This window comes from Mytilus californianus, unplaced genomic scaffold, assembly GCF_021869535.1.
Source record: "Mytilus californianus isolate M0D057914Y unplaced genomic scaffold, xbMytCali1.0.p SCAF_1, whole genome shotgun sequence".
Classification (NCBI taxonomy): Eukaryota; Metazoa; Mollusca; class Bivalvia; order Mytilida; family Mytilidae; genus Mytilus; species Mytilus californianus.
In genome coordinates this window covers 87,386,794-87,412,372 of record NW_026262581.1, presented here as the reverse complement: position 1 = coordinate 87,412,372, position 25,579 = coordinate 87,386,794, and the positions used below count along the sequence as shown (strand labels likewise).

Sequence of the window (25,579 nt, the reverse complement as noted above, 5' to 3'; positions counted from 1 at the left end):
CTACCTACCATGCCTACCTTCCTACCCAAACTCTGGACTCTTGGTTAGGGAAACAGCAAACAAACATATTTTTATACAACCGCAAAAAATTTTGCAGTTGTATATTGGTATGTCGTCGTCGTCGTCCGAAGACACATTGGTTTTCGCACTCTAACTTTAGTTTAAGTGAATGGATCTCTATGAAATTAAACCATAAGGTTCAATACCACAAAAAAAAGGTTGGGATTGATTTTGGGGGTTATGGTACCAACAGTTAAGGAAAAAGGGGACAAAAATAAGCATTTTTGTAACTTCCAGACATAACTTGTGTGTTAGTGTATGGATCTCTCTGATATTGTATCACAAGGTTCCATATCACACAGGGAAAGCTGGGATTGATTTTGGGGGTAATTGCCTCAAAATATTAGGAATTAGGGGGAAAAAAAGGGGCAAAAAGCAAGCATTTTTCTTGTTTCATGACAATAACTTGTGTGTAAGTGTATGGATCTTTCTAAAATTGTACTACAAGGTTCCATATCACAAAGGGAAAGCTGGAATTGAGTTTTGGGGTAATTGCCCAAAACGTTTAGGAATTAGGGGCCAAAAATAAGCATTTTTCTAGTTTCCAGACAATAACTTGTGTTCAAGTGTATGGATCTCTCTGAAATTGTACTGCAAGGTACCATACCACAAAGGGAAGGCTGTGATTGATTTTGGTGGTAATTGCTTCAAAATTTTAGGAATTAGGGGCAAAAAACAAGCATTTTTCTAGTTTCAGGACAATAACTTGTGTGTAAGTGTATGGATCTTTATGAAAATGTACTACAAGGTTCCATATCACAAAGGGAAAGCTGGGTTTGAGTTTGGGGGTAATTGCCCTAAACGTTTAAGAATTTGGGGCCAAAATAGGGCCAAAAAACAAGCATTTTTCCAGTTTCCAGACAATAACTTGTGTTCAAGTGTATGGATCTCTCTGAAATTGTACTGCAAGGTACCATACCACAAAGGGAAGGCTGGGATTGATTTTGGGGGTAATTGCTTCAAAATTTTAGGAAAAAGGGGCAAAAAACAAGCATTTTTATACGACCGCAAAAAGTAAAAAAAATTTGGTGGTATATTGGTATCACAATGTCATCGTTGCTGTCCGGCGTCAGCATCGTCTGAAGACAGATGGTTTCCGGATAATAACTTTAGAATAAGTAAATAGAAATCAATAAAATTTTAACACAAGGTTTATAACCACTAAAGGAAGGTTGGGATTGATTTTAGGGGTTATGGTTTCAACTGTTTAGGAATTAGGGGCCAAAAAAGGGGCCCAAATAAGCATTTTTGTAGTTTCCAGACAATAACTTGTGTTAAAGTGTATGAATCTCTCGGAAATTATGCCACAAACTTCCATACAACAAAGGGATGGTTAGGATTGACTTTGGGGGGTTATGGCTCAAACCATTTAGTAATTGGGTGCAAAAAAAGGGGAAAAACAAGGGTTTTTCTGGTTAAAGGACGATTGAGACAATTTAAAAGCAGTGTAAGGGAGATAATCCAATTCAAATTAAAGAACACTGTTTGATTACCTCCCTTACACTGCTTGTAAATTATGTATTAAAAAATGATGATTGTCTTGAGGTGATTAGCTGTCAATTTATTTTTAGCAGTTACTATTAATCAATATTAATTTTAGCCATGACTATGGATGTCATTTTATATTTTAAAACTTTTATGATGTATTTAAATGGGTAATTTTGGTTGCAAACTGCATTAGAAATTTGAATTGAGATACTGACCATATCTTGAGGGAAAGAATTTTTTTGGGGAATAAGGGAAAAGGGGAGGTGAAAAAAATTGGAGGGGGGGACAATTTTTCTCATTTCAGATTTCAGAAATTAAAGAAAATTTCTTCAAATATTTTTTTTGGGGGTTAATATTCAACAGCATAGTGTATTGCACAAAAGCAAAAAAACCGGGGTAAAATAAATTTTTTTTGGTAGGGGGGGGGGGTCAATTCGCAACAGCATAGTGTATTGCACAAAAGCAATAAGTTGAATATAAATTCAAATCATATAACCAATTTGAAGTTTTTTGACTACAGTTATTCTGTGTCAGAAACCTATTATGTGTCAAAAATTTAGTTACAATCCAAATTCAGACCTGTATCAAGCGTGAATATTGTGTCCATTTTGGCCCAATTTTTCAGGGTTGGACATCTACTGTCGTATCCAGCTGCGCTCAGCGAAGCAATTTATTCTAGTTTCAGGACAATAACTTGTGTGTAAGTGTATGGATCTTTATGAATTTGTACTACAAGGTTCCATATCACAAAGGGAAAGCTGGGTTTGAGTTTGGGGTAATTGCCCTAAACGTTTAAGAATTTGGGGCCAAAATAGGGCCAAAAAACAAGCATTTTTCTAGTTTCCAGACAATAACTTGTGTTCAAGTGTATGGATCTCTCTGAAATTGTACCATACCACAAAGGGAAGGCTAGGATTGATTTTAGGGGTAATTGCTTCAAAATTTTAGGAATTAGGGGCAAAAAAAGAGCATTTTTCTAGTTTCAGGACAATGACTTGTGTGTAAGTGTATGGATCTTTATGAAATTGTACTACAAGGTTCCATATCACAAAGGGAAAGCTGGGTTTGAGTTTGGGGGTAATTGCCCTAAACGTTTAAGAATTTGGGGCCAAAATAGGGCCAAAAAACAAGCATTTTTCTAGTTTCCAGACAATAACTTGTGTTCAAGTGTATGGATCTCTCTGAAATTGTACCATACCTCAAAGGGAAGGCTAGGATTGATTTTAGGGGTAATTGCTTCAAAATTTTAGGAATTAGGGGCAAAAAAAGAGCATTTTTCTAGTTTCAGGACAATGACTTGTGTGTAAGTGTATGGATCTTTATGAAATTGTACTACAAGGTTCCATATCACAAAGGGAAAGCTGGGTTTGAGTTTGGGGGTAATTGTCCTAAACATTTAGGAATTTGGGGCCAAAAAACAAGCATTTTTCTAGTTTCCAGACAATAACTTGTGTTCAAGTGTATGGATCTCTCTGAAATTGTACTGCAGGTACCATTCCACAAAGGGAAGGCTGGGATTGAGTTTGGGGGTGATGAATAATAAGGGGGTTCAAAAAATTTGGGGGGGGGGATTTTTTTTTCTTTAAAATTTTCCATTTTAAATTGGTTATTTCTGATTAATATATAAAAGCAAATAATAATGATATGGTTTGAATAGGTAAATTAAAAAAATTGAAGTTCTAAGACCACATTCATTCTGTGTCAGAAACCTGTGCTGTGTCAAATATTTAATCACAATCCAAATTCAGTGCTGTATCAAGCTTGAATGTTGTGTCCATACTTGCCCCAACTGTTCAGGGTTCGACCTCTGCGGTCGTATCAAGCTGCGCCCAGCGGAGCATTTTATTATGTATGGCCTTAAGTTCAAAGATTGCATGATATGGATTCAAGTGAGGTTGAATTATTATTTGAAAGCCAATAATACATCAACAAAGTTTGTTGGAATTGAACCAAATGGAGTAATGCTAATATCTAAATAATATTTATATTTTTGGCTTTAATAAATGTTTGAAACAAAAGAAAATCATATTTTAATTTTTGTCTAATTGGTAGCTAATGCCCCTTAGCTTTAACACTGTAAGAATGAAATTATTTGAATGTATTGGTAATGTTTGATGAGATTTTTTCAAAGTTTGAATGTAAATATTGAGTAGTAGAAGTTTTGTCTAAAGGCAAAAAAAAATATGTGTGTTTTTCTGATTACCCTGCTGACATTATTTTTTTCCAGCCATTTTGCCGACCCTGACATTTTTTTGGGGATTTCCGAAATTTTTAACTTCCGTAAAGAAAACGAGACCGTTCCGTTAATGTCTGGGATTTAATATTTATCAAAAGGTAACAAAACGGCATCCTTTTTTTTTTTTTTTATCTATAAAGACATTCATAGATACAGTCAATTTATTTCTATAGAAACAAGTCGAAACCATTGACTCTGTTAATGGTTATTTCAAAGAAACAACAATTCATGCAAACCAGAGAAGTCTCTTTGCAAACAAATCAAAGTATTTTCTTTCGCTTTCAGCACTCGTTACTCAAGCGTAGATCAAAATATTCTTATTTTTTGCTACAAAAATAGATTCTTCATTAGAACGTGATTGACAATGCCTTTAGTTAAAGTTTGAACCATTTATTGCATTGAAAATGTCATATTCTTTTTCCAAATCGCTTGTGAAGATTGTTATTTTGCAATTTTTCTGCGTCTGCCATTGACTAATTTGTACGAGTCACCGGTCGAAGGCGGATCAACCATGATGGAAATCAGTATTCTTACGATAATATATTTTCACTCACGAATGGCACAGCTGACAGAAGAATAATGATCCCAAAAGTGAAAAATAAGCATTCAGCACGCATTAATAAACATTTGCCTGGATCATCTAAGTTACAAGTATATATTGAAACAATGATTGATTGAAGTTGCTTTTTAATTTGTTAAATTTATATGTTTTTTAATGAGAAACTTTGAATATCATAAACAGAATAGTTTGATATTTGATTGATAATGAAAAATAATTTTCCTTTTTCTTTTTCTTTTTTTTTGGTACTACATGTACATGATGTACTGCTAGTTCCTGACAGTAACATGTGGAAAAATAGAATTGTGTGACTATAAATGACAATTAACATGATTAAAGACATAAACTATGACAACTGTTACTGTAATGGTAGCTTCTCTTTTAAGTCTCACCACTTTTCTCTACCAGTTTCAAAAGGAGAAATTCTGAAGTAGTCATGGTAGTGTGAGCCCTGCACCTGCTAGCGGCCATTAGCTTACTGGCATGTTGCTATGACCAATGTCAACACAGAAATGCTAAGAATAAGGTTCTTGGATATATACACATAATGAGAGGAACATATACATCCCATTTGATTTTCAGATTTCTATAACCATGATAACCATGCTACCACAATATTAGATGTACATGCATACACGTTAACAAATTTCGAAAATGCACATCAAAACCAATTATGAAGCAGAGTTAAATAGAACCCACTTAGTCACAGTCGCATCTATTTACCACACCAACCCACCCCCTCAAAAAAAATAAAAAGCCTACCTACCTATTTTGAAAACTGATGAAATAGGAAACACACATATTTTTTTTTTGGCCCAATGCTAATTTTCCTGCACATCGAGTGAGGAGGGTGAAAATATTGCTTCTTGACAAGAACTTCTCACTGACCAGTCACTGCTTTGTGAATGAAATTAACATTGTAATAATATTATTACTTGTACATTTCCATTGTCATCATTGTTCGCATTTCGAGTATTTTTCATTTTGGTAAAACTATCATCATGATCATGACTATGGAATTTATATAAATCTGGGAAATAGTTACATGTACATGTATACCTTTCCTAGATGAAATTAAATGCATTTTTAACAGTGCATTAAAGTGCATTTGTTAAATTGATATATATATATCCCTGTAAATAAAAGGTCTTAAGGAGATATAGTGGGAGCTGTTTGCAATGTAAACACATGAGGGTGAGGATGTATACAACTATAGGCTATCATATGGCCTTTAACAATGAGAAACCCCATACTCATGATACTGTATGTTTGGGATGAGAGGAGTACAAATTTAAAGATTTGATAGTAAAACCAGTGTTGTACCAGTGACGGGTGGAGCAGGATCTGCTTTAACTGTCTGCACTGTTAGGCACTAGTCGGATACCCCAGACTAGTAAAATTTTATTCGGACTAGTATGTATTTGCAAAATTTTGTCTTTTCTTCATTTTTTATTTTTTGCCATGGCATTTTCAGTTTGATTTCCATTTTATGAGTTTAAATATCCCTATGGTATCTTTTGTCTCTTTTTTTATAAAAGATCCTTTTATTCGAGGAAGTCTACTTAGCCAAACAGGATGGTTCAGATTGGAACTATTTGAGTTACAGTACTATGGAGTCAGGACTCATTAGAATAAGCTGGAACTAATTTGAACCCCTGCTATCACATTTTGCTAGCTAAATTTAACAAAATTGAAAATTTAATCTTTTTTTTAGGTGGTTCCATGCCATCGCTGTGAGGATGGGTCCCCAAGAGGACTACATCGAGACAGTCTTCACATGTGAAGGAGATATCAATGACCCAAACCTTCAGTCGCGGTTGGAAGATTTTCAAAGCCAGCTCAAAGAACTTTTATCAACAGGTTAGTCATTTTTGTTGTTTCTGCAACTGATTATAGCAGAATATCAAACAGAGCGAAACTAAACAAAATGTGTGATTTCAGATTCCTTGTAAACTATTTGTATAAAGCTCTATATTTCAGAAGGTAGAAGACCTGCATATTTCATATCTTGTATCCAGATGCATTTTTTTTTTAAGTTTCTTGCATATGTCCATTATTGACCTAAATTTCATGGTTCAGTGATTTTTTGAAAAACTGTTCATGCCCCACTGTAGCGGATGGGCATTAAGTTTTACCCTTGTCTGTCTGTACGTAGTACGTACATCCCAAAATTGGTTTCCGTTCTCTAACTTTAGTTTGCCTCAATCAAATGTTATGAAACTTATACACAATGCGTATTACCACAAAACACAGATCAAGTTTGAATTTTGGTGGCGTCACTTTTACCGTTCTAGAGTTATGCCCTTTACAAATGGAAAAATTGCTGAAATATTCGTTTCTGTTCTCTAACTTTAGTTTGCCTCAAGCAAATTTTATGAAACTAAAACACAATGTTTATTACCTCAAAATGCAGATCAAGTGTGAATTTTGGTGGTGTCACTTTTACCGTTCTAGAGTTATGCCCCTTTACAAATGGAAAAATTGCTGAAATATTCGTTTATGTTCTCTAACTTTAGTTTGCCTGAACCAATTGTTATGAAACTAATGCACAATGCTAATTACCACAAAACACAGATCAGGTTTGAATTTTGGTGGCGTCACTTTTACCGTTCTAGAGTTATGCCCCTTTACAAATTGAAAAATTGCTGAATTTTTCGTTTGTTTGCCTCAACTAAATGTTATGAAAATTATAAACAATGTTTATTACCACAAAACTCAGATCAAGTACAAATTTGGGTTGCGTCACTTTTACAGGTCTTGAGCTATGTCCCTTTATAATGTTATATGCAAGCGGGGGCATCATCTGTGTCCCATGGACACATTCCCCATTTATTTTAAGTTGTGAGTAATAAGACTACAAGCATATTTTGTATATAAATTTATTGCAGGGTATACATATCTGTCACAAGGTTCTCCTGAAACCTGACCTCAATCAGTGTTCTGCCCAGCTTTTGAAAATGAAGATTTTTTTAGTTTATAAAATTCTGTCATTCTGTCAGTTATAGTAGGTGATTTTTTGAAGGACTAAACAGATTGGAACCAATCACTTATTTTAAATGGAATGTAATTATCCATTTTGGGAATACTATCTCAAATGTAATATAAATTTACCATGCAAATATTTTATTATCATTTTGGGGAAATATTTGGCTGAATGGTTCCAACTTGCTAAAAGAATTATCATGTTGCTTTTAGTTGATGCAAAAAAATAACTTTCAAGATAATAAATCTGCAAGAGATATCTCTTTAATCAGTAAAACGATTGAATTGAACAAACTGTCAAAAGTGACACCTCTTCAGATCCTCCTTCACTTATGTTCCCACTTTGATGGTTAATTATTTTTCTCAGTTCCCTGCATGACAATAAAGTTGATGAGCAGCTTCTGGAAGTTTATATATAGTTGTCCTCACATCTTCCAGCTGGGGCACCATTATATATATACAGTGTACATACAAATAATAAGTCCAGAGAATCAAAAACCTGAATTAATAAGTCCAGAGAATCAAAAACCTGAATTAATAAGTCCATGTTAACACTAGAGAGAATAATTGGCTTTTGTTCCAAGACCTACAAGCATAGTGGTAATATTGACAATGCAAAATATATGTGGGAAAATAACGTACTTACTAAATTTCCATGAGAAAAATATGCATAATGGGCCCTGGGCAGAACACTGCCTCATTTCATTGATCAGTGTTAAATTTCCATGGTTGGTTCTGTTTTCTAATTTTAAGCAATTGGTAAACTATATTTGTTGAATGGAATGACTGTTAGGTGTACATGTCTGTCTGGCATCTGACCTTTTCCTTATTTTCATTGTTCAACATTAAGTTTTCATGATTATGCCCTTTTCTTATAATTAGATACTACAGAATAGGCAAATATGACATCTATGTTTGGTGTATGGAATGATTGTAATGGTTGCATGTCTGTTTGACAGGGTTTATTTGATTTTGACCTCATGTTCATGGTTCATTGGTCAACATTTAGTTTTTTGTGCTCAGGTCTGTTTCTCAGAAACTATAACCAATAGGTCAACTATATTTGTTGTGTTGTCTGATTGTTACTGAAGTGTACATGACATGTTATCAGACAAGATTCACATGACCAGTCACCTTGATCTCATTTCACATCTTTTTAAACTGCATGAAATGTAAAGAAAATGATAAAATTTTATTAAGCATTAAGCATCATTCTGTAGGCTGCTGGCGTTAATTGAATATATATATATAAAAGACATAAATGATTTATTTCTTTAGAAAAGATGTGAAAGTATTGACTTTACAGATTGGTCGTATGTAATTTATAAAAAAACAACTTTAAAGAAGAATTTTTTCACTCCTGCAACTTGTTACTAAAGAGCGTATATCAAAATATTCTGATTAACACAGTTCTACTCAGAAACGTTAGAAATCATATGAATTTGAAAATGAGAACCTTACTCGGAAAAAGAAAACACGAATTAAGACTTTAAAATCAATCAGAACTTCTCAGCCTTTCTTGTTGCACATAGAAAAATGGCTGAGTAGTTCTGATTGACCTTTTTTAACATCAAAACAAAATGTTGCGTTAACTCATGTTTGACAAATATTTCACAGAGGCGGCTGCACTTGACAGATGTTTTGTTCAGCATTTCAGAAAAGCGACCAAGTAATACATGGTAAATTTGATAGGGTGGCATTTGTAAAAATAATGCCTTAATTGCACGATTTTGCGTCCCAGAACAACTCCTGTGTACTCAACTTTAAACAGTTATATTTCATTTAGATATTTTAAAATTTTTTGCTATAAAAATCAAAGTAAAAAATATGTGCAAAACTCTTGTTCTAAGTATAAACAATTTATCTCTTGATTTTTCCCTATCAGTGCCTTAATATATCAATAACTTTTTAAAAATAGTTACTGACTAAGCATAAACTGATTGATTGGTTATTCTATTCATTCATTGTTTTCATACAGGTTGATTGAAATGAATGTTTGGAGTTTATAAATGATTGACTATAAGGATTATAACTTTATTCTACTAACTATAGCTATGATAAATATTTTAAACATTCCAAGCAATCCGACAAAAAAAGTCCTTTTTGCTATTGATGGTCAGTAAAGGTAACTTATTTAATTTCAATGTAAACAATCAATGGTCAGAACATGAAATGCATGGTCTTGAGTCTTTTCTGAAGACCACAACTAGACAAATATTTTTATGCCCCACTTACAATAGTAGAGGGGCATTATGTTTTTCGGTCTGTGCATTCGTTCGTTCGTTCGTCTGTCCCAGTTCAGGTTAAAGTTTTTGGTCAAGGTAGTTTTTGATGAAGTTGAAGTCCAATCAACTTGAAACTTAGAAGAAAATGTTCCCTATGATATGATCTTTCCCAATTTTAATGCCAAATTAGAGTTTTGACCCCAATTTCACGGTCTACTGAACATAGAAAACAATAGTGCGAGTGGGGCATCCGTGTTCTATGGACACATTCTTTGTTAATAGGTTATCATTGCTATAGAATAGTTAATGCTTTCTGCGATAAAGTACTCATTCATTCATTCATTCAAATAATGATTGCATTAAAAACAAGCAATCAGCACACAAAACAATAAACTTGTAATCATTGATGAGACATCCACATTGTTAACACCTGGCCATTGTTGACAAACAAATTTTCGGAATCGGGTATCAAGTCAATAAAGAAGGTTTTATCATTTTATTGATAAAATATTTTAAAATGATCATGAATTTGTTTTCTGCATCTCACTAAACTCTGAAATTAGAAATAAAACATGGTATGTGTCCCGTTACATACATGTAACTAGTGTACACATGAAATCTATTTTATATCATAAAAAGCCATTGCACCTTAAATTTGTGTGCACTTTTAATTTGTGATATACAGTAACAAGTAAATTGGAATGTCTTATTTTAAGTAAGAACACTGTTATAGTCCTAAAATACTTCAATTATTTTGAACTGGATAGTTTAAACCAAATATCACCTTTGCTTCTGCTACCTTCAGATGAGGGTTAAAACAGTGCTTATTTATTTACACTGACATCATTTACAAGTTTTATGATTTCTCTAATATTAATATTTATTGCTTGTATTTTGCAGATAAAAGAAAGTTGATTTTAAAGAAAGTAGAACCTTGGAATAGTGTGCGTGTGACATTTAACATACCAAGAGAGGCTGCATGGAGGTTGAAACAACTTGCCCAACAAGGCAATGTTACTCTTAGGCAGCTTGGAGTATTAGCTGTTCAGATAGAGGGAGATCAGCTTATTTCACTGACAATTGCAGGAAGAAATAATGCAAGAACACAACTTATTTTTAGAACAGCAGATGATACTGTAGATGCTCCTAACCTATCATTACTTGACTCTGGAGGGGGAACCCATGAATATGGATCTCCAGGTCCTACCAATGTTCAGTCAACACGTAGGAATATTGCAGACTATCTTCGACAGGGGGCATCTATATTTGATTCCATTCTTACACAAGATAGTGAAAGTGCTCAGAATACGTCTGTTCATGTAGGAAGGAATCCTAATATAATTGGCGGTGCAAATTTTCATCCTGACAAAAATATTCAAAATATTGCATCTCATACAGCATCATCAAGTAAAGCACAAGGTCCTTCATACAGTCATTTTCCAGCTGAAATTGAACAAAATGCTATAGGTATGGATAAGCCTCCTCCTCCACCATATCCTGAGGGGAGTGCTTGGGTTAATAATATAGCAAGGGGCATTCGAGGAATTCCTCATACAACAAGCCCATTACTGGTAAATTTATTACAAACTGATCCTGCCTTTGCATTAGCTGGAATGAACAATTTCATGAACTCTAAAATGATACCGCCACCCCCAGATGCAAGTCCACCGTTAAAGAAAAAGCGTAAACCAAGAAAGCCAAAGGCGGGTTGTGAAGGAGAAGCTACTATACAAAGTGTTCCGAATCCTGTTTTATCGTCTTACTCTATGCCTACATCTGGTAGTGGTAATAACATTCTACCTGTTCCTATGGTAACACAGGCTTTGGCAGCTAACACTCAACCTTCAGTAACTTTTTCCAAATCAGTGCCATCAGCATCAGAAATGATGTTTTCTTCAGTTAATGAAGATAGAGCAAATTATCCTGAAGTTCTGAGTAGTAAGGCTTTAAGTATGTCATCTACAGGAACTGCAGGTGAACCGATACAGTCTTTACCTGAAAGTACTGTAGGAAAGATCATAAATCCTTATACAGGACATCTGGAACCAATGGAGCATTCTGATTCTAATCCTGCCAAAAACTGTGTAACATTTGATAGACTTTCACCTCTAGGATTAAGTAGTCGTGAACAAACACTGCTGTCCAAAGAGAGAATGAATCATATAATATCGCATAACAAGTTACCAAGTACTTGTAACTCAAATATACCAGCATCAAGTACGCACTGTTCTGTTCCTTTACAGCAGTGTCAAACAATTTCTGCATTGTCTGTGGGATCTCGTATTCAAGGCAGCGAATCATTATCTGTGACTGTATCAGCTAGAAGCAGTAGTTTGGCATTATCGTCATCACAAAATTACAATTTAGTGCAATCTAGTCCCATAGCAAGTGTCAGTAAACGGTCCAATATTCTATTAGATATGTCTGGGAAAAGTCACTTTCCATCACAAACTTGTTCAATGAGCATTTCTTCTAACAAAGATCTGTACAAAACTGCAGCATTACATGGCCATCACATTACAGTATCAAATACAGTTTCCAGTGGTTCTAGAACAAGCACTGCTGAATCTACTTACTCATCGCATAAACATTTATCCAATAAGGACCATGTGAAATTGATCAGTTCTGAAAATTTGCTCAACCCCCTGAAAAATCCAGCCAAAAAAACAGGCAGCTGCTCGGACAGTAGTATTGGTGTTAACACTGAACACTCCAGTCATACAAAATCCATACATGACACTCATATGCAAAATGATATTGGTGCTGTTACTACGGGATGCACAACTGAAATAAATTCTAAAGTGTACTATAATGATTCAGGTGTTGGGAGTTCATCTGAGAGGTCAGACGATACTCCATCAGAACCAGGGGATTCTGATTTTAAATCTGCAAACAATCACAATCACGTGGAAGAATTTTCTAGATCAGTGTTTCATGAAAATTTAGTTCAAAAACAGAATTTATTAAACAAACCTGACAAACAAGTAATAACTGTTGGCTATGCCATGTCAAATCAGCAACAGAATGAGAAGTACAGCAATGATGTTTCAAATATTTTGGCAATAGATAAAGCTCTTAGGCACCCTGCATTGAAAAAGAAAAATAATGATTTGACTAAAAATAATGATTTGACAGACCATCAAGTGGCAATGATGCATTTATTTAGTAAGAGCAAAAAGAAAAGCCCAAAGCATTTCTTGCACGAAGATGTTCTTACAAAGGAACATCTTCAATTGTTACAGAAAGTAGATAGTATGCAGTATTTAAAGGACAGTTTTCAAGCACATGGTAGGTTTACAAATTTTAAGGAAAAAATATCCAAAAAAACCTTGTATTAATATTTATATAAAGTCTGGTACATGTACAAGAGTTAACAAAACAGTTGCAAGGAAAATAATAGTCAAAGAAAAAAATGAACAACAGTAAAAAAAAATAAGTGAGTTGTGAAATGAGTCTTAATTAAGCTATATTTTGTAGTCATTAAGCAGGGTTCCAGAATGAGTATCACTTTAATATTTCGAATTCTTAACCAGGATTTTCAGCAGATGCACAAGATTAAATCAGTTTTGGCTCACCTGGCCATATTATGGGATATGGACCATATCATTTACAATGTATTGCCTTCACTTGGTGTCGGTCCTCATTGCATACTCTGTAAAGAAAATCAACCCAACTCCAGCTGATGATCCTTAGTATATCTAGTGTTAAAAAAATGATTATAAGAACTACTATTATAAATTGTTATGTCATTTGTATACATGTTGAAAACCATCATAGATAGAGAAAATCTGATGGGGAAATTTAAAAAAATTAACACAATAAAAGGATCTACCAACTACTCATTTATTCCAGAATTATCAGATAACTCCTTACATGCCTTATGAGTTCTTGTACTGAATTCAATTGCAGACTACACGAAATTCGTTGGACCGTCGGACAAATCCGGTGAATAATGGATCGGTCTGGTAAAATTTTGTTGAATTCCAGTCCGAATGTCCGGTGTTGTTTTTTTCTTGGATTTTTCTAAAAACCCTACATTTTTCCCAATTTTGGGAGCAAAATTCCAAAATGATCTCCAAATTCATTTTCATCTTTATTATTCATGACAGCGATGTTTATTTTGTTCAACAGCTAGCTTTATGCCGAAAATCGCCAACAAGTAATGTGTAAATCCGAGTAAAAACATATCTGACTGACAAAAACAACAATGGCTGTCATCAACCGGAAATATAGACAAAACCGAATCAGATTCCGGGAACGGATAAGGCCAATTCCGGGTTTGCCGATCAAATACAATAAAAAATCCAAGCAGGTTCACAAAATACAGCTATGAAATATAAACACTAGAATTGAAAACCAAAAGATATATGAAAAAGAAAGAAGATACAGGAATTATTGTATACAGAAACTCTAAATTATTTTTAGTTCACAAATAATTTTCATGTCAAAATCCAATAGAATGTGGCATTACTTTTCATCACTGAAATGCATTCAAGCAATTGTGCACAACTTTCATCAAAATATACACTCTTGTCACATGATTTTGTTTTTGTGCATTTTGGAGTGCAGTAGGGCACAAGTCATAGGTTTGTTGGTATTTTGTCGGATAATATACAATTAGATGAAAAAAAAATTGGTCTGGTAAAATTTCATTCGGTCTGGTAAAGCTAGGTTGTTTACCAGACCGAATGTCCGGTAAAAATAAAATTCATTCGTGTAGTCTGCAATTGATATGTTTTTTCACCCATTTATTGTGTTTTAGGCAATTATGATAAATTTTATAAAAGATAAATTAGAAACTGTAATTTTGGTAGCATCACTATAACTGTTCTAGAGTTATGCCCCTTTATAAATGGAAAAATTGCTAAATTTTTAGTTTCCGTTCTCTAACTTAAGTTTGCCTCAACCAAATTTTATGAAACATATACACAATGCTTTTTACCACAAATTAAAGATCAAGTTTGAATTTTGGTGGGGTCACTTTAACTATTCTCGAGTTATGCCCCTTTATAAATGGAAAAAAATGCAAAATTTTTAGTTTCCGTTCTCTAACTTAAGTTGCCTCAACCAAATGTTATGAAACTTATACACAATGCTTTTTACCACAAAACACAGATCAAGTTGAATTTTGGTAGCGTCACTTTAATCAAAAATTGAGTTATGCCCCTTTATAAATCGAAAAATTCCAAAATTTTTAGTTTCCGTTCTGTAACTAAGTTTGCCCCAACCAAACATTATGAAACCTATACACAATACTTATTATCTTAAAACTCAGATCAAGTACTAATTTGGGTAGCGTCACTTTTATCGTTCTTGAGTTATGTCCCTTTATAATGTTGTATGCAAGTGGGGGCATCATCTGTGTCCATGGGGACACATTCTCCATTTATTAATGGTGTTATTGCCCTTAAATGAGTTTTGTTTATTATTTCTTGTATTTTTTTGGCAATCATCTTGAAAATTATTGGAAAAGGAAAACTGTAAAGAGCAAAATGATCAGCAAGTCAAGATTTACAAATTAGTTTAATCACTGAAACTGTCAATAGACTCCTTATAATGAGTTTTAGCCCTGTTTAGCTATTGTAATACCTCCCAAATTATATTAGATTATATAAGGAAAACTGTTAACAGCAAAAATGTTCAGCAATACAAAAGCACCAAAAAAAAAAGATAAAAGTCACGAATTGTATTCTAGTCTTTAATGTTAGCTAATGACCATTGTTGAAAATGCACATAGGTTTGGATGAGTGACACACACAAGCTCCTTATAGCCTCTAGTTATAATTATTTAGAAAACAATAACTAAGCAGAAAAAAAATCAGCAAGACAAGATCTACAAATAAATGAACCTTACCAAAATCTTCAATTGACGCCTTTTAGAAGAAGTTGTTACCCTTATATGACAATTTTACACAGTTTTTGCATTTTATGACATTTCTTGAAAAACTATAATAAACTGTTAAAATGGCCAGCTAGATAAGATCTTCAAATAAGCAAACATGACTGATTGTGATACATATCAAAATGTCATAGTTTTGCATGTTGAGTGATTAAAGCTCTTAGGAGTCTATCCTGTGATGAAAGTGACTCCAAACTGAAGATTTCAGAGACTTCAATTAATTTCCTTATTTGTTCTTTACAATATATAACATTTTGTCAGATTAAGCAAATCACACCTGCTATATTTTGAGTATGTCATGTGTAATGTACAATACAAGTCCCAAAATATATCAAACATTTGGAAGAATTGACTGTATACAGTTCATACATTTAGCCCATACATTGCCATACCTTATGGACAAGTATTAGAGTAAAGTGTTATACATTGTTATAGAAAAAAAGTCCATCCAGTTTGAAAAATTAAACGTGTCTCCATTGAAATATATTTAGGATATCAGGGTCATTCAGATTCTAATAAGACTTTTACAAAACAAATATTGTCACATGGCAAATGAAATGACTGATTTAATTTAGTTACAATGATCTTTACTCTGGAGAGATGTTCTGATCTCATTTACAATCACAAGAACATTTTGTAAGGATTTAATAATAATAATAATAATAAATTCTTTATTTAAAGAGGGTAAACTCAGTTAGTTACAATAAACTAATCTTCCCTGAGGCCCTCACATACAAATTACAATACAATCAAAAACAGATATTTACACAAAGTTAATTTACAGTCAATTAGTTCAATGTAATATTACTAACATGATAAGATATAAGGCTGTTCAAGATGTACATGTAGTCAAAAAATCAAATACAAATAAAAATAAAAGAATATACAAATACATTGTAGAAAATATAATCTTATCAGGACTGTGTTAAGTACTTCTTGATACTTTGTTTAAAAGTATAAGTGTTTTGAGCTTTACGCATTTTGTGTGGTAGTCCATTCCATAACACTGATCCAGAATAAACAAAAGATTTCTTAAATAGCTCAGCTTTTGGCTTAGGAACTATCAGATTACCTTGAGTGACGCCTCTCAGGGAGTAAGGATTATTATCTGATTTCAGTTTAAACTTTTGAACTAGGTACATTGGTGCTTCCATATGCATACATTTATATAGAAGTAAATATTTGTGGTATTTTATTCTATTGTCAACTGTCATCCACCCAAGTTTTTTAAATAAGGGGGCTGAGGGGGATAAAGGATCTGCATCTAGAATTAATCTTGCTGCCCTTTTTTGGAGTTTTAAAATTCTTGCTATCCCTTCATTTTTACATTCACCCCAAATAATACAGCAGTAGTCAATCAGGGGCAGAATATATCCATTGTAATATGTTTTCCTTGCATTTATATCTAAAAATTTCTTTATTTTAGAAAGAAGGTATATTCTGGATGATATATTAGCACAAACTTGGTCAATTTGATTTCTCCAGTTAAGTGTGCTGTCAATTTTAACACCTAATAATTTTTCGCATGAAGAATTTTGTAATACTTTTGAATCTATTATTAAGTTTGGTTGATAAGTCTGAATTGATAGTTTCTGCTTTGTTCCAGTAACCAAACATTTTGTTTTATTTGCATTAATGAACATGTTATTCATTTTGCACCACTCTTCAACCCTGTATAAATCTTCTTGAACATCATCATGTATATTTTCTATGTTTTTCCCTGATTTATGAAGAGTGGTGTCATCAGCATATAGGTCTGTTTCACAATTTTCAATGCATAAGGGAAGGTCGTTTATAAATAGCACAAACAATAGAGGACCAAGTATAGAACCTTGGGGGACACCAAATTTTACATGTTGTTGTTCAGAGTAAACATTACAAATGTTTACCTGCTGTTTTCTGTTATTCAGGTATGACTTGAAAAAACTAACAGTAGCCTCACTAAATCCATAAATTTCAAGCTTTAAGCAAAGAATGTCATGATCTACCAAATCAAAAGCTTTTTTAAAATCTAATAAAATTGCTAGGTTTAAATTACCATCATTCATTTCTTGCAACCATTTGTCAATGATATTAATAAGTGCAGTTTGACAAGAATGCTGCGGCCTGAAACCAGATTGTGTAGGGTGTAAAAGGTTAAGTTTAGATAAGTATTTGTACATGTTATTAGAAACATGCCTTTCTATTAATTTTGATAAAGTTGGAAGAACAGATATAGGTCTGTAATTTGTTGCTAAAAGCTTGTCACCATCCTTGAAAACTGGTGTTACCTTAGCATTCTTCAGTAAAGAAGGATATATACCAGTATCTATCATTCGGTTAAATATGTATGTGAGAGGTGATGCAATAACAGGGGCGCTTAATCTTAGGATTTTTGGTCCTATATTATCCATACCAGATGCTTTGTTTATATCAAGTTTTGTTAACTCATTAAATAGCTCATTCATGATCACTGGTGGTATAGAAAATTTATCATGTTTATGTAATTTATTTTTAACAAATTTGCCAAGATTACTGAAATCTGCTTTGTTTACAGGTGTATAACTTCCTTGTTCTCTTAATTTTTCAGCACAGGAAGTGAAAAAGTTATTAAAAGTTTCTGCTATTGATTTTTTACTTTTAGTTGTATTGTTATCTTCTGTGGCTAACTCATATGGTGTATTTTTAACTTTTGGGTTCAGACTGTGAAGACATTTCCATAAAGTTTTAGGGTTGTTGGAGTCTTTTACCATATTTTTATAATAATTCTTTTTTGAGCTATCTATGACATGTTTAGTTTTATTTCTCCAAAATCTATACTCACTCCATAAACCAAGTGCATTATATTTATCTCTCATATTCCTAGCATAAATGATTTCACTGTTATACCAATCAGGCTGTCTGTCCCTTTTAACTCTTTTTAACAACAGGAGCATGTTTATCTAAAGCTTTGTTCAACATATCATAAAACAATTGTAGACAGTCAGAGGGGTTTTCTTCAAATTCAATTTTATGAAAAGGTGTAGTTTGCAGATCTAATAAAAATTCATTTTGGTTGAAATTTTTGAAATTTCTATAAGTAATTGTACTGTGTGTATTCTTTTTTCCTATATTTGCTTCTTTCCTTGTTAAACAGATAGGGTAATGGTCACTAATTGCATATCTACACACATGTGATTCATGTACCATAATTGGATTATTGACATAAATATGATCAATCAATGTACTAGAATCTTTTGTTACCCTTGTGGCATCTACAATCAGTTGTTGAAAATGGCATGTAGGGTTAATAGATTCAAGTCTAGAAGGTTTGATTTATGTTGAGAATAGCTATACTTTAATAAGGGCATGCTACCTATAGTTGAACATGTTAAAACAACCAATGCTTTAATAAAGTATTTAAGCAATGAACAAAACACATCTTATTTATATTATAGAAATTAAACCTTGTTAAAAGAAATTCAGTTTATTTGTATATGTTCCAGGCATGTTAGTATTTCCTGTAAGCAGTCAGGGGAATTACTGAAATAAGTGATTTAAAAATCACTTATTAGTCCCCTACCGACGAAGTTGAAGGGGACTTTAGGTTTGCACTCCGTCCGTCTGTCTGTCTGTCTGTCCTTCTGTCAGTCCGGCAAATCAGCTTTCCACACTTTTTTTCTTCATGCTTGAAGATATTGATTTGATATTTGGTATATTGTTTTATCATGACAAGTTACAGATCAAGTTCGAATTTTGTTCCGGTCTGATAATTTAGTCCTGAGTTATGGACAATAACTCTGGACCATATCTAATGTTAGAGTGCTATGTTAAACCATATTTCTGTACAAAGGGAGATAACTCATTTTCTAAAAGACATTCATTGTTAAATTATTTGAAGAATTTTTAAGCAGGTTTGTTTGTTATTTAGTATAAACTAATTTTCTGAATGCTATATATATATAAAGAAAAATTTATGAAAAGAAATCCTTTAATTAGATAATAATCTATTTTTATTAATGTATATATTTCAATACATTACATTGTGTAGATAAATGTTGTTCACATTTTATAGATAAGTTACAAATCTATATTAATTTGTGACAAATGAAAGAAAAAATATTTGGAACTATTAATTATATTTATAATTTGAAAATAGATATACACTGTATTACATCATATCTAATTTTAGAGAACTATTAAACATATCTAATGTTTTTATAAGACCGCAAAAAAAATTTGTGGTCGTATATTGGTATGACGTTGGCGTCGTCGGCGTCCGGCGTCGTCGTCCGAAGACACATTGGTTTTCGCACTCTAACTTTAGTTTAAGTGAATGGATCTTTTTTGAAATTTGACCATAAGGTTAAATACCACAAAAGGAAGGTTGGGATTGATTTTGGGGGTTATGGTACCAACAGTTAAGGAATTAGGGGCCAAAGAGGGGCCAAAAATAAGCATTTTCTAGTTTCCAGACAATAAATGTGGAACGGTGTATGGATCTCTCTGAAATTATACTACAAGTTTCCATACCACAAAGGGATGGTTAGGATTTGCTTTGGGGGGTTATCTTTAATTGCACAGTATGGCGCATTAGATTTGTAAAATCTTTGATCACATTTATTTATTTGTTATGCCGAATCTAACAGTGTATTTAGATTTTTAATTTTGGGTCCAGTTTTCAAATTGGTCTACATTAAGGTCCAAAGGGTCCAAAATTAAACTTTGTTTGATTTCAACAAAAATTGAATATATGGGGTTCTTTGATATGCTGAATCTAACCATGTATTTAGATTTTTTATTTGTGGACCCCGTTATCAAATTGGTTCATATTGAGGTCAAAAGGGTCCAAAATTAAACTTTGTTTGATTTCATCTAAAATTGAATTATTGGGGTTCTTTGATATTCCAAATCTAACCGTGTATTTAGATTTTTAATTTTGGGTCCTGTTTTTAAAATTGGTCTACATTAAGGTCCAAAGGGTCCAAAATTAAACTTAGTTTGATTTTAACAAAAATTGAATTCTTGGGGTTCTTTGATATGCTAAATCTAAACATGTGTTTAGATTTTTTATTATGGGCCCAGTTTTCAAGTTGGTCCAAGATAGGGTCCAGTATTTAAACTTTGTTTGATTTCAACAAAAATTGAATATATGGGGTTCTTTAATATGCTGAATCTAAACATGTATTTAGATTTTTGATTATGGGCCCAGTTTTCAAGTTTGTCCAAGTTGGGGTCCAAAATTAAACTTTGTTTGATTTCAACAAAAATTGAAAATATGGGGTTCTTTGATATGCTGAATCTAACCATGTATTTTGATTTTGGACATTGGACCATAATAGGTAAATTAAAAAAATTGAAGTTCTTAGACCACATTCTTTCTGTGTCAGAAACCTATGCTGTGTCAAATATTTAATAACAATCCAAATTCAGAGCTGTATCAAGCTTGAATGTTGTGTCCATACTTGCCCCAACTGTTCAGGGTTCGACCTCTGCGGTCGTATCAAGCTGCGCCCCAGCGAAGCATTTTATTTTCACTCATATAATCAGTTTTCCACACTGTTTTTAGTCATGCTTATAGATATTGACATGATATTTACTTTTTGTTTACACCATGACAAGTTATAGAACAAGTTAGCATTTTGTTCCAGTAAAACGAATTTTACCCGGTAGGGGACTATGTATTGCCATGCAGTACTCTCAGAATGCTTGTTTAAGGTAGATAGGGTGTCTTCCTCCATCTTGGATTTTGAAATACCAGAAAATAATCGGTCTAGACCTTTAATAAAATGTGCAAATTTTGAGAGTAGTGGGTAATTCATGTGTAAGAATTTTCATTCTAATATAGAAAATGACATGTTTTATTATATTTATGGTTGTATTTTACAAAAAACAGAATAATTTTGTTTGATTCAATTTTTTCCAACTTTGCCACATAAGGGGAGGCAACTCAAATGTAAGGGCAGATAATTCAGATAAAGTTACTTTTACAATTGAATGTGTTAGGAATTTATCTATTTTATTATGTAGCAAGAAAACGGACCTGGTGACCCCATTTTTTCTTTTTCTTATCTGAAAATATAATATTAGAGCTATCTTCTCATATTTTATCTCAAATATCTATGGTGTAGTTTTCGTTTTATGGCAGAAAATTGTGTTTTCCATGCATAATCTATACAAAATCTGTCAATTTTGCACAACCTGTAACTTGAAAATAAGCCCCGTGACCCATTCTTTTTATTATTTTTTTCAAAAAAGCATGATATAAACTACATTTTGGCAAATTATTAAAAAATTCTATGGATTATAATTTAGACACCCCATCTACCTTAAGTAGAAAATTAGAAGTTTTGTCACAAATTGTGATTTTGTAGTTTTACCAAAATTTTAAACATATAGGTTCAGATTATATCTTATTATTAGTAAAATTGGAAACCTTTTCTTCTTTCTAATAGCAAGGTTAATGCCTTTGATGCAATCGTTTAGCTGTAAATTCTATATTTGTTGAAAAAATGCTATAATTAAGGCTTTACATAATGAACTGATACTTTCTTAACAGATTTTTCCCAGCAGGGAGAGTAATTTTCCTGTAAAATTCAAGGTTTCATCTTACAGATTATGGAATAAAATTTTACTGTTCGTGATCAAAATTTCACTGTTCGGGGGTGTTGAAATTAGTGGGGGTAATTATAATAATAATACTAAAAGAAGTGATTTTTTTTGGAAGAAAATAGAGGTATGATACTTAAACAAGTGATTTTTCATGTCATTATCCCAGATTCAGTACAAGGTCATCACCTGACATGACCGGTCATCTTATCAACACAGATGTTGGTTCTGACAATTTTAGCAACATAATTAGTCCCTGGATCATTAGTATTGTATATTTAAAGCTACAATAAAATATAATCACTTAGTCTAGTGATTTATTTGTACTACTTAAATTAGTGATTATTAAAGAAAGACAACTCTTACTTCCAACATTTGTGGACACAATGTTACTTGAATCAGTGATTAAAAAATCACTCATTTAAGTAAGTCCCCTGACTGGTAAGTTGGATGTAGTTTTATACCTATCAGTGGTCATTATACGGCCGCAAAAAAAATTTTGTGGTCGTATATTGGTATGACGTCGGCGTCGTCGTCGTCGTCCGAATACACATTAGTTTTCGCACTCTAACTTTAGTTTAAGTGAATGGATCTCAATGAAATTTTACCATAAGGTTCAATACCACAAAAGGAAGGTGGGGATTGATTTTGGGGGTTATGGTACTAACAGTTAAGGAATTAGGGGCCAAAAAGGGGCCAAAAATAAGCATTTTTGTAACTTCCAGACATAACTTGTGTGTAAGTATATGGATCTCTCTGACATTGTACCACAAGGTTCCATATCACAAAGGGAATGCTGGGATTGATTTTGGGGGTAATTGCCTCCAAATTTTAGGAATTAGGGGCCAAAAAGGGGCAAAAAACAAGCATTTTTCTAGTTTCATGACAATAACTTGTGTGTTAGTGTATGGATCTCTCTGACATTGTATCACAAGATTCCATATCACAAAGGGAATACTGGGATTGATTTTTGGGGGTAATTGCCTCCAAATTTGGGGAATTAGGGGCCAAAAAGGGGCAAAAAACAAGCATTTTTCTAGTTTCAGGACAATAACTTGTGTGTTAGTGTATGGATCTTTATGAAATTGTACTGCAAGGTTCCATATCACAAAGGGAAAGCTGGGTTGGAGTTTGGGGGTAATTGCCCTAAACGTTTAGGAATTAGGGGCCAAAAAGGGACAAAAAAACAAGCATTTTTCTAGTTTCCAGACAATAACTTGTGTTCAAGTGAATGGATCTCTCTAAAATTGTACTGCAAGGTACCATACCACAAAGGGAAAGCTGGGATTGAGTGTGGGGGCGATGAATCATAAGGGGGTTAAAAAAATTGGGGGGGGGGGGGGGGATTTTTTTTTCCTTTTTTTTCTTTAAAATTTTCCATTTTAAATTGGTTATTTCTGATTTATATATAAAAGCAAATAATAATGATATGGTTTGAATAGCATACATGTGAACCTCCCGACAGGAGTACAATAATCCTGTTTTCAGGAGTCTCCTCCCGACCTCCGGTTGAAGAGGAAAATTATAATCCCGTGTATGAAATTTTTCATGAATGAAAAATTTCTGCCCAACATATCATCTCAGGCATCTGGTGTAACTCACATTACCTGAAGTTATATTTTACCTGTAAATCAATTAACATGCATAATTATATGGCTTCACTTGTCAGCTTGGGTGTCAAACATACTGGTAATCAACGATTTTTTACCTCAGGCTAACTGCCGTTGTGTAACAAAAACTGTGTATTTATTGGGTTACTTCCCTTGATTTATCCTGTTTTAAGTTACTTTCCTTTTAATAATGAAAATTTTTAAAAGAATATAAATAAAATATAAATTGAACAAATAATCATAAAAGGATGGTAAATAAATGATTTTAAATGTCTTAGGACAAATAAAAAAATAATAATTTGAAAATTATTTGAGGATTCTATACTTCCTTTCAAGGCTTAAATTGAAATTTATATAATAACTATGACCCTTGTTTTACAGTTAGAATGATTTTCTGAGTATGCAAACAAAAGCTATTTGCAGATAGTTAAACAAATTTTCTGGTTGCAATAAATGTTTTATAGAATATGAAGTAAAAAATTTAAAGAACATACTGAAAAAAAAAAAATGTTAGATTGAACATGTAAAATATAAAGATGGAGAAACTTTATAAGTACAAGGGTACTATAAACATAATAAATTGGATGGAAAGTTGAAGAAAACACACTTTAAAAGACCATTTTTACAGCACACGGTTACATTTACGACAAAATTTATGTCGATTAAAAACCTCCTGATCTGAGTCCTAATCTCCTGACCAAAATTTCCCAATCTCCTGATCTGAGTTTCACAGTCCATCACATATATGAATAGGTAAATTAAAAAATTATAAGTTCTTAGACCACTTTCATTCTGTGTCAGAAACCTATGCTGTGTCAAATATTTAATTACAATCCAAATTCAGTGCTGTATCAAGCTTGAATGTTGTGTCCATACTTGCCCCAACTGTTCAGGGTTTGACCTCTGCGGTCGTATCAAGCTGCGCCCCAGCGGAGCATTTTATTTTGATATTAAGAAGACAGATACTTGATTATATATGTAAATGAGACGGCAACACAACAACACTAAAATACCCCCCCCCCCCAAAAAAAAAACATTTTTGAGTTCCAACAAAATCTACAATAGAGTTAAGACAGGTGTCTATACAACATGCTAAAATTACCTTAGTATGGCTTGTAGCAAATCAGTTTGGAACTTATCAATTGGAGCCATATAGTGTTCATATGCATCCATCGCAATGTATCAGTAGTTGCAATGAGAACTTGATATTAAAATAAGAAGATGTGGTATGATTGCCAATGAGACAACTCACCATCAGTGACCAAATGATGTAGAAGTTAACAACTATAAGTCACTATATAGGTCAATGATGTTCAGTTTTGCGCTTCATTGAAGTAACATGTAAATGAACAATTGGTGTTTAGCAACATTTGGCCAAACAATAGCAAAGCACCTGATTGATGTTTCAATAGTGCAGTTTTGCTATTGATAATCAAGATATCATTGTCAATCTATTGGAGTATCAGAGGTACCCCGGTATATGAAGAGTTTTGAATTAATACATTTTCCGTGGAATATTCATATAGATGAAAAGACTAATCAAACTTCATCAAATAGGGCACTGGTAATTAACATGTAAAAATCTAAGCCTTTGATTTTTTATACGCCCATTTACGGGACTTATTATGGTATACCGTTGTCTGTCCGTCCATCATCAACACTTCAGACAATAACTCAAAAATGCTTTCACCAATTTGCATGAAACTGAGGTAATTTTAGATTATACGTTTCTCAGTTATGGGATTTTATTCATAAAAAAATAGGTGATTTTCCAGTTTTTCTGATTATTTACTCAAAAATGCTTAAACCAATTTTCATGAAACTTGGGTGAATTTTATATATATATTGACATAAGTTCCCTTTCGATTTTTAAAAATTTCTGATTTTTACGTTTTGGAGTATTGGGAGTTTACTCATAAAAAAGGGGGGATTTTCCAGTTTTAGCACAATAAC

The 25,579-nt window shown here is 32.9% G+C and overlaps 1 protein-coding gene and 1 long non-coding RNA gene across 2 annotated transcripts in view; both read left to right on the top strand.

The window, feature by feature from the left end:
• LOC127709331 (uncharacterized) overlaps window positions 1-25,579 on the top strand; it is a 317,830-nt gene that overhangs the window by 173,154 nt on the left and 119,097 nt on the right. The gene's annotated exons all lie outside the window — the stretch shown is intronic.
• The window catches only part of LOC127708913 (uncharacterized), a 42,605-nt gene that overhangs the window by 3,413 nt on the left and 13,613 nt on the right, over window positions 1-25,579 (top strand). The window contains exons 2-3 of the mRNA XM_052214082.1: window positions 6,058-6,203; window positions 10,451-12,838. Of these exons, the coding sequence (XP_052070042.1) occupies window positions 6,083-6,203; window positions 10,451-12,838 (2,509 nt within the window). The 5' untranslated portion in view covers window positions 6,058-6,082. The remainder of the gene's footprint in view (window positions 1-6,057; window positions 6,204-10,450; window positions 12,839-25,579) is intronic.